At 34.7% G+C, this 18,177-nt stretch overlaps 1 protein-coding gene across 1 annotated transcript; it reads right to left on the minus strand.

Annotated features, from left to right (window-relative positions):
* Positions 1-7,498: 7,498 nt before the first annotated feature.
* On the minus strand, positions 7,499-17,933 carry LOC131150533 (DEAD-box ATP-dependent RNA helicase 15-like). Its single transcript, XM_058101301.1, has 12 exons — positions 17,810-17,933; positions 17,595-17,711; positions 16,614-16,714; positions 15,523-15,695; positions 15,190-15,421; positions 14,966-15,084; positions 14,352-14,408; positions 14,093-14,277; positions 10,004-10,148; positions 9,819-9,902; positions 8,932-8,995; positions 7,499-7,763 (listed from the first exon to the last, which is right to left on the minus strand). The coding sequence occupies exons 2-12, from the start codon at positions 17,708-17,710 to the stop codon at positions 7,753-7,755; spliced, it is 1,287 nt and encodes a 428-aa protein (XP_057957284.1). The 5' UTR covers position 17,711; positions 17,810-17,933; the 3' UTR covers positions 7,499-7,752.
* Positions 17,934-18,177: the final 244 nt, after the last annotated feature.

Here is an 18,177-nt window from a genome sequence, read left to right on the forward strand (position 1 = left end):
AATCATTAGTCAAGCAATGAATAATAGACTGCAGTGTTATTCTCATCAAGGCATAGCAAAAAAATAATGTGAGAGCATATAATTTATACAAGCTTGAAAGAGAGATGCTCCCCCTAAGTTATGCACTTAACCATTTTATGCCTTATTCACCTTCAAGATCTTTAGCCAAGAGTTATAAGATTTTCAATGGTTTGAACTTGGCTTTAAATGCCTAGGCTCAGAGGACCAAAAAGTCACAATATCTTCAAGGTAATAAGCCTATAATGCCTCTTATCTTATGAATCTTAATATGTGAGAGGCTCATGTTCAAATGGCTTTAGATTTTATAGTATGTGCATAGGTTTCTTTGAAATTTACGCATTCATCTGGATTAAAGCCTAGTGCAATCATTTTAGCTACTTGATACCAATCAAAAGTTCTAATTGATTTGATTTAATGTTTGAGAGCTTATAAAGTGAATAAAAATAAATACTCTTAAAAGTTAAAACACTATTAAGTTCATAAGAGTATTTAGGAGAATCAGGACATTTTCCAAAATATTTTCGTGCTAGTAATCATGTCTAGGCATATTATACAAAGAGCACTTAAGGGTATATGAAATTCTTAAATGCTACTCTTTATTGATTTCTGATCATCCACAACTAGAAGGTATCCTTTAAATATAATTGTCAAACAAAGCAAGGATACTAACCAGTGAGAGGAAGATCTTCACCAAATATGATTTTGGGATGGTAAAGATTTCCCTTAGAGGAGATGGTGAATCAAAATTAGGAGATTTTTATATTTTAAGCTCAACGGGAACATTTTGATTGAACTATAAATCCTGAATCCCTTAGTGGATATCTCTGATTTTGATTATGGAAAGATGCCTTTAAATAAGCACTAGGTGTAATAGGAATTTATAAAGATCAGTGCTTATGTTAGAAGTGGTGACTTAATTTATTATCAATGAGCTTAGGGTAGAATGATATAAATTATGAGTCAAATCCCAAAAGCTCAATTCTGTGCAATGGAAAAAAGTTGCTAAACTTAAGGTGTTCATATTTAAGTATAAGTTAAGCATTTACAATTAATTGCTAGGCACACATGCCTTGTCCATTTGGAAGTGTATTTTTTAACTTTAATCAGACTTCTACCAATATTTTCACATTTTATCCAAACATTATGATATATAAATGTATTAAGTTCAAGTTGGATATTTTGATCGAGTTTGCATATTGGCTTAATTATCTAAGATTTTTAGTATGTAAAAATTTGTATAGTAGATGCACATACTAAGTTTTTACATTTTAAGCACATACCACTTCCCAGGCCATTAGTCATCGCAATCCCTAAACCTAAGCTAAGAATGGAATAAATGATTATGTGATTCCAATTGGAATCCATTTTTCCTTAGGTCCAAAGGGTTTTGCTTTCCTGATTATCCATTTCATTTTCTTGTCAATGCTTTTGGCACTCTTTTCACTTGTTGAGGCATATGAATGGCTATGAAATTTAAATGATGAACCCATTTTGAAAGATTGACTTTCAATTCCTAAGGGTTCATTATGATTATTATTTTCACTTTTAACTTTGATTGCAACTCTATAATAGTCATCTATTTCTTCCTCTAAATAGATCATTTTCAAAATTTTCTTAATCTTTTTTCTTCTCTAGGTTAGCTAACCTTTTGTTTTCATTTTTCAATTGATGTTTCTGCTTAGACAACCTATCTAGAAGCTTATACATTTTACATAAAACATTTTCTAGTTTTTTATTCAAAAGCATACTTCCATCAATAAATTTATCACACGATTCAATATGAGATTTAACACAAGAATTAACACATGAATAATCAACCAGTATATCACAAGTTTTAGCAGATGATTCTTCACAAGATTTATCACTATAAGTATCACATGAATCATTGCATGCATTCATACCAACATCATCACTAGAAACATTTGAAGATTCATCACAAAATATATTATAGAAATCAATAGAAGAATCATCAAATGCATCATCAACTGAGACAAAAGATAAATCATATACCTCTTCAACGATTGGCATTTTTAGCTCATGATTTAACTCTTCTTGATCATTTGAGATTGGAGCATTCAGAGTGGTGGTCTCCTCTTTCTTACATACTCCATATTTCTTGTCTAGCTCTTCCCAAATATCCTATGCACTACTATATGCTATGACTTTAAGAAAGATATTAGAATCTAAAGCATGGTATAGCATATTCATGGCATTAGAATTAACTGCACTAAAGACATTTTCATTCATTTGCAAGCAGTTTCCTTTAACAGCCATTTGTTAGGCCCTCCAGTCTACATATTTTATAAAGATGCTCATTCGAATTTTCCAATTGGTGTAATCGACACCACGAAATAAAGGAGAACTAGTAAATGATTCTCCCTCACCAAATGGAGATACAAAAATATGAGTCATTGCAATCTTTTGCAAAAACATTTAAGTCTAGTGCAACGAAGCTTTGATACCAATTGTTGGAATTGGTGTATTCCCAAGCGGGGGGTGAATTGGGTACTTAAAATTTTCTACCTAGGTTAGGTTCAAATCCACTTGCAGTATAGCACAACCTAAGGTCCATCTAAGCAACTGCAAAATCCAACACAATTTAACTGAGCTGATATTGAAAGCAGATACAGTAAGCTCAGTATTTCCCAATCATACATAATATTTGAAACATGCACACATTCATAATAAATTTAACTATAAGCATACATGTGTAGGAATTTAAGTGCAAAAATTAAATAGTGCAGGGAAAGAGAAAAGGACACAATATGATATCGGGGTTTGGCTAATACTGCCTATGTCCCTGCCTCAAGCTCACAAACAAAAGGATTCACTAAATTACTCACTTGCAAGTGGAGCGACACCAATTACAGTACTCTCTCCTTATTGTGCAAGGGAATACCCTAGGTCGATTCACAGGGCTAACCTCAACCTTTACAACACCTTGCAGGATGGTGAACCTAACTAGTCTGAACCAGACCGGTGCTCTCCTAACCGAGTCTGAGCAATTCAGGACTTTTCAGAGGGCAAGTCTTCCTCTTCCGACAACACGTTGGGAATACAACAGATATTCAATAAAATATTTTGTACAACCAAATTTCTTCTAAAAAGCTTATGTGTACAACAATAAAGCACAAATGCCCTCACGTATGATATGAATTAAAGCTCAATGTTAGTATATGTATTTTTCAAATGAAATCTTTGAATAAAATATGTATGTGATAAGGACTCAAATATTTAACTCTAATAAAACTTTTCTCCAAAATATTTTTCAAGGAAAGGTGTAGGAGAAATAATTTTTGCAAGATAAAGATTTTTCTATGAAAGCACAAATGCAAACAGACTTTTCCAAGCACAAAGATATATGAATGAAAAGTATGTGCCAAAGTCTTTCAAAGATAACCAATATAAATTTTCTCCCAATAATATTTATCAACAAAAAATATATGGGAGAACTAAGAAGCTCTCAAAAGGAATGATATTCAAAGTATAAATATTGAGAGTAAAATGCTTTGAATAAGAATGCCCTAAATAAAACCCCTCTTTCAAAATAGATTTTTCAAATGAAGAATAAAAAGAGAGTTAAATGATTTTTGCTTTGAAGTAAGAATCCTTAAGATATATGCTCTCTTTTAAGATTTTTCAAAAGAATAATGAATATAAGAGTATATATGAATGAAGAACAAAAATTAATTTTGAGAGGATTTTATCAACTAATCTGAATGCTTAAAAAAGAGTAATGAGGGGATATATATAGACCTTGGAAGATTTTGACTGTCAATGACATATTAGGGATTTTTGAAAATGTTTAATTAAAATTTAACCCTGATTACCACGGTAAAAATTATGGGAACCTGAGAGGTTCGGTCGACCTAAGAACGGGTTGATTGACCAAACCAAAGGCGACATGGAACCCTTCGTAGGTTCGATCGACCAAGGCAAAAAGGCCAGTCGGCCACTCATAAGATTCGATCGACCATGGTCATTTTGAACTACATGTTCAGTCGACTGAGGAAGGTAAAGAGGAGGTCGGTCGACCGTGGACACTCAGTTCAAAGTTGGGTCGATCAACTAAGTTATGGTCAATATTTTGACTCCAGGAAAATAGTGGTTCAGTCTACCGTTGTATTACAATAGAGGAATGATCAATCGACCAAGGGCATTGAAATTTACTATTTTGCCCTTAATTTGACCTAAAAAATCCAACATCGTTCGACCTTTCTATCATTCATTTTAGCCCTAATCTTTGACCTTAACCAATTAGTTATTAAAAAAAAAAATTGTGAAAAGTGTTTGTCCCTAGGGTCTGTCTACAGTCATCCTAAGCTTAACATTCATATCATGCATGCTATGCATTATTACAGACCAATATAGAAAACAAAAATGCATTACAAAATAAATCAATAAATGTCTTCTTCTTTTGCTCTTTGATCTTCCCATGGAACACGTTGGATGATGTGATCTTTATGTTCTGTCTAGCTTCCATCTCTTCCATATGTGTGCCCTAAAATGTTAAGTTTGCTCAAACATTGAATACACACATAAGTAACTTATGGTTTGTCATTATCAAAACTAGAGATCGAACTCAAAAAGTCAACAGATGTAAAAACAAAAACTAAGAAAAATAAAAGGTTACACAACTCATAAGCAAGGAAATATAGTAAACCTTATAGATTTAGTGAACTAGTGTCCTAGCGAGCACCTTAGGATGATCCTCCTCCAATTCTTGGCAGTTTTATGGGATGACTTCGCTCTTTGTGAGTTGAAATGTGATCGTGTGCGTGACCTAACTGAGGCACAAACTAACCTACCAAGGTTCCCAAGTGCACGTAGAGTGTTTGTGACCTCTCGAAGGTGTTAATCGACTTGTCGAGGTGCCCAAGTGTGTGTTGGGTGCACATGTCCTCCCTGAGGTACAAATTGACCTACCAAGGTGCAACCTGATGTTGAGGTGCCTAAGGGCACGTGGGGTGTGTGTGACCTCAAAGAGGTGCAAACCAACCTACCAAGGTGCCCAAGCGCATGTGGTGTCTGCATGACCTCACCGAGACGCAAACTAACCTGCCAAGGTGCCTAAGAACATGTGAAGTGTGCATGACTTTATTGAGATGCGATCCAATTCAAACTGCAAAGGCAACGAGCATATGACCTAGATTACTTGCTCTAAATGTTCCCTCATGCTTGAGGCATATGGAAATCATGTGAAGAGGACAACTCAACCTTAGCAAGGCAGTGCCAAGAAAATGAGGTAAGTGGAAACCACCTGTTAAAACTAGCAAAGTAGTAAAGTATAAATGTGTCCATGTATGCAATTATTAGCCCATTAACTACCACCAACTTCCTAAGTGGGATGCCCACGTCCAAGTGGCAATCAGGCCACAAGAAACCAAGCCATAAGGGGGATTGTACTTAGGAAAAAAGTAAGGACACACAGTCAAACCTAGAGCTCTCTCTCTCTCTTAGAAAACTCTCTTTTTTTTCTTCTCCGAACCTATTACTAATTTAGGCATCATTCTCTGGAGGCTACCATGACCTCCCAAACCTATTTCCATCTTGCATATCTCAAAGATGACGAGAAGTTTTCATTTACCTTCTATTCAATCAATCTTTGAAGCAATGATCCATTTTTAGCATCAACAATTTTCAACCACTTCATGACTTTGATGACCAAATTAGGAGTGTCCAAATGAGAATGCAAAGCAGGCTTCTTGGCCAAGAATTTAGGTTAGGTTTGATTGGCATAATATTACTCCTAGGAATAATATAAAATATAATGAGAAATTTAAAAATAGAGGCAATATTTATTCTTGAAAGAAATAAACAATCATCTGATGAAATTTAGGAATAATTATTTTTTTTCTTTAAGAATTTACAAAAATAAATAAATAAATAAATAAAATAGCTTGCCTTTCGTAAGAATGAGCATTTTGCAAACCAAAAGTAACATTATCAATTTTGGCTTTGATTTAACCATGTTATTAGTTTTAGTGCATGTTTGGGCTTAATTTGCTCGGTTTGTTTTTGGACACTAATTTTTAACAATTCACTCTAGTTACACTATCCTAAGTTTTGAGTATGGAATTTGAATCTTAAATTTGAATCTATGTGAATTTCGATAAAATATAATACAAAATTATATTAAATTTTTTTTAATTCAGACAAATACAAATTTAAGTTTCATAACCCATAGATTGTGGTCAATTTCTTGAGGACCACAATAAATGTGAGTAGAACTGTATTATGGTTGTCAATTTCTCGATTGAAAGATTAAAAATAATAGGAAAAGAAAAAGAAAGAAAAATATTAAGAATTTGTAATTATTAAAATTTTTTATTTTTGAAAAAAAAAACACAATAAATCAATAAAAATAATAATAATTTTATATCACTACCTTCTTATTTTCCTTAACTTATTAATTATGCTTAAACAAATTTTTATTTTTAATAACAATTAATATAAATAGGAAATACGTTAGAAATTAACATGATTTTTCCTTCTTATTTATTTTCCTTTTACTTTGTCGAACAAGATCGGCCGCTTAAAATAGATCTTGTTATCAATGCATTCGTGATTTGGCGGGGAGTTGCTCATAGTCAGGCAAATATCTCATCATGTCCTACTAGAGTTTTTTTTTTTTTTTTTTTTAATTTTCCATGTCATGCGACTATCATTTTGCTTTTAAGAGTTGAAAACTGTTTTCTTAGGGAGAAAATATTATGCGTTTCGCATATATATATATATATATATCAAATTTAACATAATTGTATAAAAAACATAATTTAATTTAAAATGATAATATAAAATTAAATCTGAAGTATATACCAACCATATCTAATAATTTTTCAACTATAAAATAAGGGTTAGGACAAGACAGCATGGTGCTACCAAAAATATATCCAAGGGGCTGAACATAATAAACAAGAAAGAAAATAAAACCAGCAAAGCCATCACACTTATTCTGGGGAATAACTACAATTTGATCAAAGAGAATAGAACTGAGATAAAATATGCATACTAATTTAAAGAGAGCAAAATTTTGAATGTGACACAATTCATAATAGAAAAGAATCACTGCTAAAAAGTTTAAACAGCTGGAAATCAAGAACCGTAGAACCACAGAAGAGACCTAGCAAACACTCATATGATGTGCACTCAATTTTCTATCCTCAATCATCGGTAGTGAGGCATATAATCATTTAAAATTGTTGCAAGATCTCGTTAACCTTCACGCCAAAGGATCACTGACCAGTCCCCAAAATGCAATTTTGTTTTCCTTCTGAAACTGCTGAAAATACCATCATTTTGGCAAACTACTCCAGAGTGCCCGTGATGTTGCATCAGCACAAAAGCCAAACAAAGGATGCAAAATATTACATGATTAAATTAGTAAACACAACTAAGATTGATAATACATTCTACATGTGTAAATCTAGTTTCTAAAAAGATTGAAGATAAAAAATAAAAATAAAAACAATGACAATTTTGTGGCAAGGCTAGATAGTATTAGAGGTAGCTGTTTCACAAGGCTAAAACATACATCCCGAAAAGCTCCACAGTGATCATACTAAAATAAAATAGCAGCTTAAATCACATAAAAACTGGATTTGAGTTCTCTCGATCGAGCAACTGAACTGTTCCAACATAGATCAAGAACAAAAATTGAATGGCCAAGCACCTCTTCAGTTGCAATGCACTCAAGAGTGGAGCATGCACAATGCCGTGTGAACCGCTCAATTAGGATGGCACTACATTGAACAAAATTTGTAAAAGGTTAGTGTAATCTAATTCATTTACAGTATTAAGGGGCTGCAGCAACATCAAACACTTCATGTTTCAAAATAATTTGACAGTTGCAGATAAATAGATAATCAGAGTACAACACTATTGTCTTCATTTTTTCCTCTTATCCATTCTGGAAATGAAGTTAGCCATAAAGAATGAATCCCACCAGTCAATGTCGCAACAATGATGCAAAACATAAACTATTTTTCAAAAGATGAGGATAGCAAATGCTAACTAGCCAATTAAAGAATAGGAAAAGCATGATAAAAGCCATGGGACGATGAGAAGCACTAAGCCTTTACCCCCCAAACCACAGATCCCCCCCATTCAGACAGCAACTGCTAAATTAGCCAATTAAAGAATAGGAAAAGCATGATAAAATCCATGGGACGATGAGAAGCACTACGCCTTTCAGCAAAACCACAGATCCCCCCATTCAATAAGGTTTAACATTCTCTCTTCTGCTAAGTTAAATTTCCTAAAATCTTCATTGTTCTAAGAATGCCAACACCTCAATCAAACCATCTTCATCCCCAATCAAATTACTCTTCCAGTCTTCCTCACCATCTTTTATGACCAACTTGTTGTAGTCCACAAATTTAGGCCATATTCGGTTAATGGCCAAAAAATTAAATCCAAATTCCTGCTTTCAACAATGGAAATACTAAGTTATATTGCGCATATTATGTACCAAAAATGCATTTGGATAGCTAAATTCAGGTTTGGTGCTTAAAAACAAGAATAATGTACGATACAAAAACTCTCCACGAGAGACAACCTACATGGCTGAATGTCTAATTCTACAAGGACACTTAATATCACAGGTGGCAAATGGCAGAGGGAGTAATAAATAAATCTAAATGATCTTCTAGGCTAAGTGTAACAATAAGCTTGTATTTACTTTCACTGTTATCTAGTAGTATAGCTTCTTAATTATAAAGCTTGCAAGTTATCTAGTTGTACAGCTACAGCTAAAAAACAACAGGGAGATTGACAGTGGCACGTGTCGCCCGAGCCCTCCAACTAATCTTCCATTAAATAGAAAAGAAGATTCAGATTCTATACGAGAAATAACCCAAAACATATTTTCAAAAAAAAAAAAAAAGATTTAGATCCAGCATGAGAACATACTGTAAGTAGAGGTGTCAATCTGCTCAGGAAGCTCCTTTATATCCACCTCAAATCTCTCCTGAACCTGCCACCAGTCAACCAACACAACTAAGACCACAAAGAAACTACATGGAATATTACATGTTTTGAAATGTAAGAGCATTAAGCGAAGCATTTTAACCCTACTAATTTTACCTTGATCATGTTCGTGAGATTAAGGAAAAAAATATTTTTATGGATTCTTCTAATTTCTATATACCAAACTACTACAAGATCTTATATTTTATTATTTCATTGCCATTTCTTTATTCTTTCATTTTTCTTTTCTTTTCTTGTCTTCTTTGTTATATTTCCTTTTCTTTCTAAAGAATCAGAAAGTCAAGAGTACATCAAATATGTAAACAAATTACATACATCTAAAAAAAAATGAAAATTACAAATAAATTTTAAAAATAAAACATAATTTGAAAATGCAATACTAACTTGTTTTCATTAAGTAAATCATGCTAACACTGTTCAAATTATTTTATTGTTTTGTAAACATTGAGGTTTAGGAGTTCCATGAATAAACTCATTATTACATTCTTCCATATGAACATGTGGCTAACTGTCTACAGTTTTCTGGCCAAATCTAGCCTGAGATTCACCCTCGAAGTGCGTAAGAACTCAACAAAAAAGGCACAAAATGCACGCCTTTCACAGAAATGCATTAGTCTCAGCTTATAAGGTGCTGGCCTTTTTTAGGATGTGGTATTTTAGACTCAGCCTCGATTAAGGTGTGCCCACTGTCTTGATGAGAGCCCTGGGCCTCAATTAAGCCTTTTAAAACATTGCATAATTATATTCAAATAAGAGTTGATTTTCAAAGGCAATATTCAAACAACAAATACATTGTACAAGCTTCCAACCTGGTTAAGAACGTCAGAATCAGAGGCAGAAGAAACAAACGTGATTGCAAGCCCTTTAGTGCCAAATCTACCAGCTCTGCCTACCTGTAAATGATATTTTAAAAAAAAAATGTGCATTCCAGGAATGAGTTGCAGGAAGGCCATTATGGCATCGAATGATGCTGAAATAATTGAGCTAAACCAACCCTATGAAGGTAAGTGTCAGCAGAATCTGGCATGTCATAATTGATGACAATGTTAACCCGCTCAATGTCAATTCCTCTACCAACTAAATCAGTTGCCACAAGAATTCTTTTATGCCCCTCCTTGAAACCCTTGTAGCGTGTCAACCTGCAAGTCATAGCACAAAAAATATTCATAAATATCAATGCCATGGTAAACAATCAATTGGCCTAACAAAGAGTTAAACCACATTATACGAAATTTGGGAAATGTTCTGGGAAATTCTAGGAACATTCTACAGATTTTAAAGAGTCTCACTCAAAAATCATAAACAAGAAGTTGGCCATGCAGGGAAAGAGAATTTCCAGACCAATTTTACAATATATTAAGAACATATAATTTAAAAGATAGAAAGGCACCATAAAAAGTAAATATCTAAATGCATGTCAAAGAATCAAGTTCTCATGAAAAGAATCAGCTTCCTGGCTAAATCTTGCAGACAAACTAATGAAAACTGCAAACTAAAAATATCTTAGATAACAAAAAGGAACATCTGAACACAGAAAAAAACATCACACCATTGTGCACATGAAAATGGTACCCTCAAATAAAAGGTAATGACGATGGAAAGTTTTAGAATGTAATCTCTCTTCTGAGGATTTCTTGTCCTCTCCTAGGTTGAATTCTATTTATACTCTTTCTTAATAGATTTTCTTTCAAGTCAAGGTGCCTACTAGAGGGGTTTTTTCCAGCTGCATTCATTTTGTTGGTTTTCTTTTGGTGGGGAATGCATTCAAAGGTCAAGACAGTCCAAGTGCACAGGACCATGACACAGCGACTTATCATAAAGGGTAAATAAACCAGACCCAAAACCCAATTGAGTATTCCTCATCAGCAACTAAGAGAAAACACCACCCGAAACCATTTTGAGTACCCATTACTTTACCTTCCACTCTTGTCCCCAATCCCATGTGTACAAATGTACAATGGGACTCCATTCAAAAATGAAAAAGAACATCCAACCACCTTCTCATAGAAAAGGTATCATCTCCTAACACCTCAGTTTAATTAAAGCCTCAATGAAGCATGTGCAACCTTAAACTTCATCCAAATTGTTCCTTTTTAAAACTTATCTCACCTTACCCCAGCAGCTGTCACCCCTGGCCCTTGAATACTGCAAACTTCCACTAGCGAAACAAAGACATTGGGGCAGATGAATGGCCATATCTTTGTTTGTCGACAATCCAATTTTCCAATAATAATAACACAACTATAGTTGTTAGAATCTTACAATTCTCAATTCGATTCATACAATTCGTACCAACTCCACATCAAATCAATTCAAATTTTAATAAAGAATCTAAAACCAACTGAATCATTGCCAAATCTATCAATTCACCTCATGAATCTAACTTTCCAATAATAATAACACAACCATAGTTGTTAGAATCCTACAATTCATGATTTGATTCATACAATTCATATCAACTCCACACCAAATTGATTTCGAATTTTACTAAAGAATCTAAAACCTACTGAATTATTGCTGAATCTATCAATTCACCTCATGAATCTAATGAATCTATTGATTCACATGATTCTAGACCTATCATATCCTGATAAACCTGACTAGTTCGAAACCCCCCAAAACAACATTTCTTTCTAAAACCCCCCTGAATTATTGCTTGTTGTTTGTACATCAATATATGCATGTCATTTAGAATTGATTTTGGAAATTGCACCAAATATTATGATTCAATTCGATTCTCAAAATTGGAACTTTGTTTCGCAATTCAAATCTTGATTTGACAACTATGAACGCAACAACTTGGATTGAAATCTCTCTTAATATTTTTCTTAGCTAGAGGATTTTCATCGACAAGCTAGAATTCTACAATCACAAGGAATTCAGGCTTCATTAACTATTGATCCCCAACTAGTAACTGAGTGGCTCACTTTTGTCCCTAAATTTTAGATACTAAAGAACAGCTCCTGAAAATAACATGAAATTCCCAACTCTAGTCTCATCAGCTGAAACTTTATTGCCAAGAAAAACACTTTAAAGGAATAGAACCCTGTTTACAATTCATATATAACCAAAACAAAAGCATTGCAATAATCTTGATTTGACAACTATGAACGCAACAACTTGGATTGAAATCTCTCTTAATATTTTTCCCAGCTAGAGGATTTTCATCGACAAGCTAGAATTCTACAATCACAAGGAATTCAGGCTTCATTAACTATTGTTCCCCAACTAGTAAAACGGAGTGGCTCACTTTTGTCCCTAAATTTTATATACTAGAGAACAGCTCCTGAAAATAACATGAAATTCCCAACTCTAGTCTCATCAGCTGAAACTTTATTGCCAAGAAAAACACTTTAAAGGAATAGAACCCTGTTTACACTTCATATATAACCAAAACAAATTGCAATCCTCAATTTTAAATGCACGATTCTGGTAATTAGAATTCAAACAATTCCAAAATTTACTCATGCCTGCTAAAAGATTTACAAGACATCTTTGATCCTAATGCATGTTTCTATATTCAAGCAGAGGTGCAGCACATACAATCTTTATATCCAGTAAACAATAACAGCAGTTAGGTTTGTCTTACTTCAGAGAATCAGGAAGGAGCCAAAACTGTTATCCAAATAAAATGGAGTGCATTGTCTTTATTCGTTCATACATTTCTAGCATGAACCATTTGCCAATATATGAAGTTTTGCTGAAAGCTTCCTCTTAGTCTTAGGTTCTAACAAACAATTTGAAATGTAATAATATATTAATTACACCCTAAAAGAAGAAATTTTAGGCATGGCCTTCATTTTTTTAGACTCACATTTTGATTGTAACTGTAAGAAATGTTTCAAGCAGTTAAGTAGGGGTAAAAAAGAGCCAATCCACATTTTAATCCCATCCATTCAGAAAACCAACATCCATCTCTTCACAAACCTAACACTTGATGTCATGATTATACAGGAAAATATGTTCCAAGCAACTTTTTAACTCCAACAGCAAGATAACAAAGTTCAGCCTAGCTCAAACTATTCTATTTCTAAGAGTCAGAGTTCAAGTACGAAGGTTTTTTTTAATGCTAATATCCTCTATGAAACCGCTCCTTCCACCACCACACAATACCAGTCAACATAGACTGCAAGCATACAAGTGTAAAAAATTAAGCTCATTTCCATCAATCAGATCGTTACTTGCTCTAGAGACTGGCACAAAGGACGCTATTGCTCCTCATCTCACAACATATTCTATCATATATTCAGTTGCATGAACAGTTATTCATTGAGTTATTTTGTAAAGATTGATGGCCGTGGCCATTTTCTGGTCCTCGTCAACAGGGATGCAGACTGCATGCACTGCATATCATGTTATATAACCTTTTCCACACACAGCCAATCCCACGTGCAGCTAAAATGGTAAATGTGATGGGTAGATGTGTAAAGTCCTCACAGAGCAGAAAAGCTCAGAATAAATCTTGGGAATATTGAAATAGAGAAAAGAGGAAGGGAAGGTGAAGATGGGCTGTAAGGATCAATATCACCTTTCCCACTGCCCACCTTCAACTGTACAAGCAATGGGATCCACCAATGCAAGACTCCTGTGGCACATTCTCAGTACAGTATCACCATCTCCCAAATTTATGCAGTTGGTTTGATCAGGAGTTCCATCAATGAGAAGGTCCTACATCTGTGTGTGTAAAGCCCTTAACTGGCATTGTTACTCCCTCCATTCCCCTCTCCAATATACAGAACAAAATGTTTGGAGTTTAAAAGGCCTTTAACTTGCATCAATTGGTAACTCTTCTTCAAAGGTCATATCATAAGCATCTCTTACCTTCAAGAGCTGACAGACCCAAACAAAAAAGAACATCTAGAATTTTCAAAACATTTCGAATAAGTGTAATTGAGTGATCTGAGTCATGAACTAAAAACATGACAATAATTTAATTCAGGACTAATGTAATTTACTTATACACATTACTTTACACATGGACATAAGTGGCAGAAAAATATCACCAACAAAACTAAAAAATTAGCATAATTTAAAATGGCAGCTCTATCCCTCACACAAGATGCAATATGCAAGTACAACAAACCTTTCTTCCTGCGACATGCCAGAATGGATACAGATAGAGGGGAAATTGCACTCAACAAGCAGTTTGTTCAGCTCAGCAGCTCTGTTCACACTTTTGACGAAGATAACAACTTGATTGAAGTCCAATGCATCAAGAAGATCATTCAACTTGCGATTTTTCTCCAGCTCACTCAATTTGATGTAGTGCTGTAACAGAAAACCATCAAGGTAAAATAAAAAACAACCTAATAAAAGCAAAACCAAAGCCAACTGTTATATACCTGCACAAGCCCATGAAGGGTCAACTTGGCCTCGTCGTCCACATAAATTTCCATTGGCTGAAAGGAACAAATGTCACAGTAAAGCATATTAGGGGCCTTCCTCAAGCAAATTGAATCCAGTATGAAATGAAGGATGGATGAGCATCCATTCAATCGAGATTCTGGTCCATCTTGATTTGCCTCCTTGCAGATGCATGTTTAACTCAAACTAGAAAGTACCACTGTCGCTCAACAAATACTACTAGGCAACCGACAGGGCACGCAGAAAAGACCCACAAACATCAATCCTGACTCAACATCCTCCCACAGCCTAAGTAAGACATCAGAACAGACTAAAGAACATGTGTGATTAAAACAAAGTAAAATATAAGAAAACCCCATACAATTTCGAAACCTCCTACAGAATCTGGCCTGAATTCTTTTCCCACAAACCCTTCCCCTATGAAGCCATATACCCAATAAAAGATTCTGGATCCTGCACAACAAAAATGAATGGCAAGCATGCGTTGCAGGGACCACGACATTCATAACTATCTACATATCTCCTGCAGAAAGCTGACATTAGGAAAAAGGATGACTTCTAAATTCTAGTAGTACTGGCCATGAGACATTACATCTTGCATAAATTTCTTGCAAACAGGCCGGATTTCTTTGCTAAGCGTGGCCGAAAACATCATAACTTGCTTATCATGAGGAGTCATCTTGAAAATCTCCTGCACATCTCTCCTCATGTCTGCAAAATCATCCCACATGGGTGAAAAACGTGGCAATGAAAAAATAGAAGCTAAGAAATGGATTTTGGTTTAGATTAAAATATTCAACATCTGATTAAGCATACCAAGTGATTCAAGCATCTTGTCACATTCATCAAGGATAAAATGGCGAACATTCTTTAAACCAAGGTCCTTATCTCTTGCCAATGCCAGAATCCTACCAGGTGTTCCAACAACAATATGTGGACATTCATTCTTCAATAGATCTTTGTGAATTTTGATATTGACACCACCATAAAATACAGCAACCTTGATGTCAGGCAAGTATGTACTGAACCTCTCAAACTCATGACAAATCTGCAAATATGGTGGACACAGGGTTGCAGATCAAATAATCATCAAGGGCACAGGAAGAGAGAAGATGACTAGAAAAGGAGGATTAAATCTGCAAAACATACCTGGTAAGCCAACTCCCTTGTATGGCATAGAACCAATGCAGCAACTTGACCTGCGACAGGCTCAATTTGCTGCAAAGTTGATAGAACAAAAACAGCAGTTTTCCCCATTCCCGACTTTGCTTGACAAATGACATCCATTCCCAAGATTGCTTGGGGAATACACTCATGTTGCACTGATGAAGAACCAAAGAAAATCGGACGTACGAACCCTCAGTAAGTAATTGAAAGGTACCAAACCATTTTACTTCCTCAAAATGAAGAATATGATAGTAGTGAATTACCTGAAAATGAAAAATGAAGGCAATTTTAAGGGACATGCCAATTAGCTTTTAAAAAAAAAAACCAAACAAATTCTCATAACAAACGCGTATCTAAACTTTGCATTCATCATAACCATAGACTCTAACATAAAAATGTTGAAATAATGTGTGCGTGCATAAGCTATAATCACCTAATGGCCAAACTCAAACATAGGAACAAACCACACTTGGAACTACATATTAACACAACTCCATACCCAAATAAAAACATCAAAATCTACTAATAGCATAACAGTACAATGAAGTGAAGTGTTTACAATTCATGCCACAGTGAGTCAATGAAGCACCAATAGTAGCATAAACTGGTCTGATGACAGAAAATATTAATAATCCATGCAGAAAAGTAAGCGCAGCATCAGACTCTAACGAGGGGTAGCATAACCAACTCTTCATAAATGCAAAAGCACCCAAAAAATGCTGCAAACTGGTTGGGTCCATACAATTTATGCTAACATATGATTTGATTCAAAAGTATATGAGAATTTAAATCAAAACAAAACAAATGCAAATATTCAGCAATGCTACTGAAAATTTCATAAGCATGCTCAAACACCAATCAGACAATAAATTTTGCAACGTAAGGCTTAAAGGCACAAGCCACCATTAAGAAAATAGCATATAACGAGGAGTATGAGCATGCTTCGGCAGCTGACCAAAACATTAATGCTGCACTTCAATTAACAAAAAGGTGAAAAGAACAGTTAAAATATATAAGGAAAAACAAAATAGTTTCAAGAGGTTTGAGTGAGAGCAAATGAATAAATAATTTGCCTTCAGAAGGATGCTCAAATCCAGAGTCCACAATAGACCGAAGAAGCTCTGGCTTCAACAGGAAATCCCTGAATCCCGAACTGTGAATTCCAACATAGCCCCTACACCAAAAACAAAAAAGAACCAAGACAAAAGTTTAACATTTCTGTAGAGTACAAATCCATATATTATAATAAATCTGAGTGTTCATATACCAGCTGTCACAAATATGAGCATATAACTGCATACGCTACTGAAGTAGTCGACACTAACACTTCTTGGCCACATTGCATGCCAAGAAAAAGATTTTCACAAGAAATGTATAAAATAAAATAACTCATGCACTGCTGAGATTAAGGTCACAATATCACCAGGGATCAGCCACAGTCTATAATTCTTTTTCAAGATATAGAACTAATTGAGTAACTGTCAATCTGACTTATTAAAATATGATCTCAATATTCACCGGTGAGTATAGGGCTCAATTGATGCAAACTTTGGCTGCACCAAGTCTTAAATAGCATGAATGCATTATCGTTCATAAATTTTCAGAGCAGCCAAACAGCACAATGCACATAAAAACCATGATTTTCCAAAAATAAAAGGACAAGCAGCAAATTATAAGATCAAGGACACTAAAATAAACCAGGTGTAACCCTAAACTTTATAGTTGACTGCTGAAGACGAAACAATGAAGGAGGGTCAAAACAAAGAAAGATAAAACTATAAGCGTTCTATTTCCGTATTTATTCTCCGAAAGGAGGAACATCTCTTAAATAAATCAATCCCAGCAGTAATACTGGTCTCAGTCAACTAAAACCAAACCTATTAAATTCTAAACTTAATAATAACAATAATAATAAGTTCTTTCCATTTCCTATCTTTCGTGGGTCATCAAACAAAGCAGTGAAGAAAGAAACTTCTTTCCAGGAAATCTCATTCAATAAACATATTCAAAGAATCAACAGGAGATAATAAATAATGAAAATCAAGAAGACGAACTTTTTGGTAGCTTCGCCGTTGACCTTGGCTCCTAAGGAGTCAGTGGCTTTGTCTTCATCTTCTTCGTAGTCGAGAAGCTCTTCCTCGTACGCATCGTTGTCCCTTGTTTCACCCATTCTACAAAGACGCAAAGAAAGGAAAAACTAGAAACTGTAAGCCTGCTAGAGTTTGAAGCACCATTGAAGTGAAAGGATAAAAGAGAGTGGAGTTCCCACCTTCGGATCTCGAAGAATATGACTTAGGGTTAGGGTTAGGATTAGGGTTGCGGCTTGGAGCTTCTGCAAGCAAAAAAGTTGAAGAGGTGGGAGGGAGTGAAACAGCCCGAGTTTGGAAGGACCCAATGGATTAGAAAAGAACGAAAATAATTGTATTGCCCAATTTGCCCTCCCAGTGGAACGATAACTACAAGTAGCAGCTTATACCCGCCGCACGTGCCCGGCCGGGTTGAATACGGCCTCCATTTTTGAGTTTTTTCCCCGATTAACTTATTTTTCAAAAAATATATTAAATAATACCTCATTTTCTAAAATGACTCTAACATAATTTCGCTACTTTTCATTTTTAAATTTTTTTCCCATTTAAC

This window comes from Malania oleifera, chromosome 3 (genome assembly GCF_029873635.1).
Source record: "Malania oleifera isolate guangnan ecotype guangnan chromosome 3, ASM2987363v1, whole genome shotgun sequence".
In the NCBI taxonomy this organism is placed as follows: domain Eukaryota; kingdom Viridiplantae; phylum Streptophyta; class Magnoliopsida; order Santalales; family Ximeniaceae; genus Malania; species Malania oleifera.

Bases quoted from the DNA above. Each gene is read 5' to 3' on its own strand.
- LOC131150533 (XM_058101301.1), bottom strand. From the start codon at position 17,710: ATGGGTGAAACAAGGGACAACGATGCGTACGAGGAAGAGCTTCTCGAC. The intron at 16,715-17,594 runs GTTCGTCTTCTT...TTTTTGGTGTAG, and splicing joins AACGGCGAAGCTACCAAAAA to GGGCTATGTTGGAATTCACA. The intron at 8,996-9,818 runs GTTGGAAGCTTG...GACTGGTGGCAG, and splicing joins ATTCTGACGTTCTTAACCAG to GTTCAGGAGAGATTTGAGGT.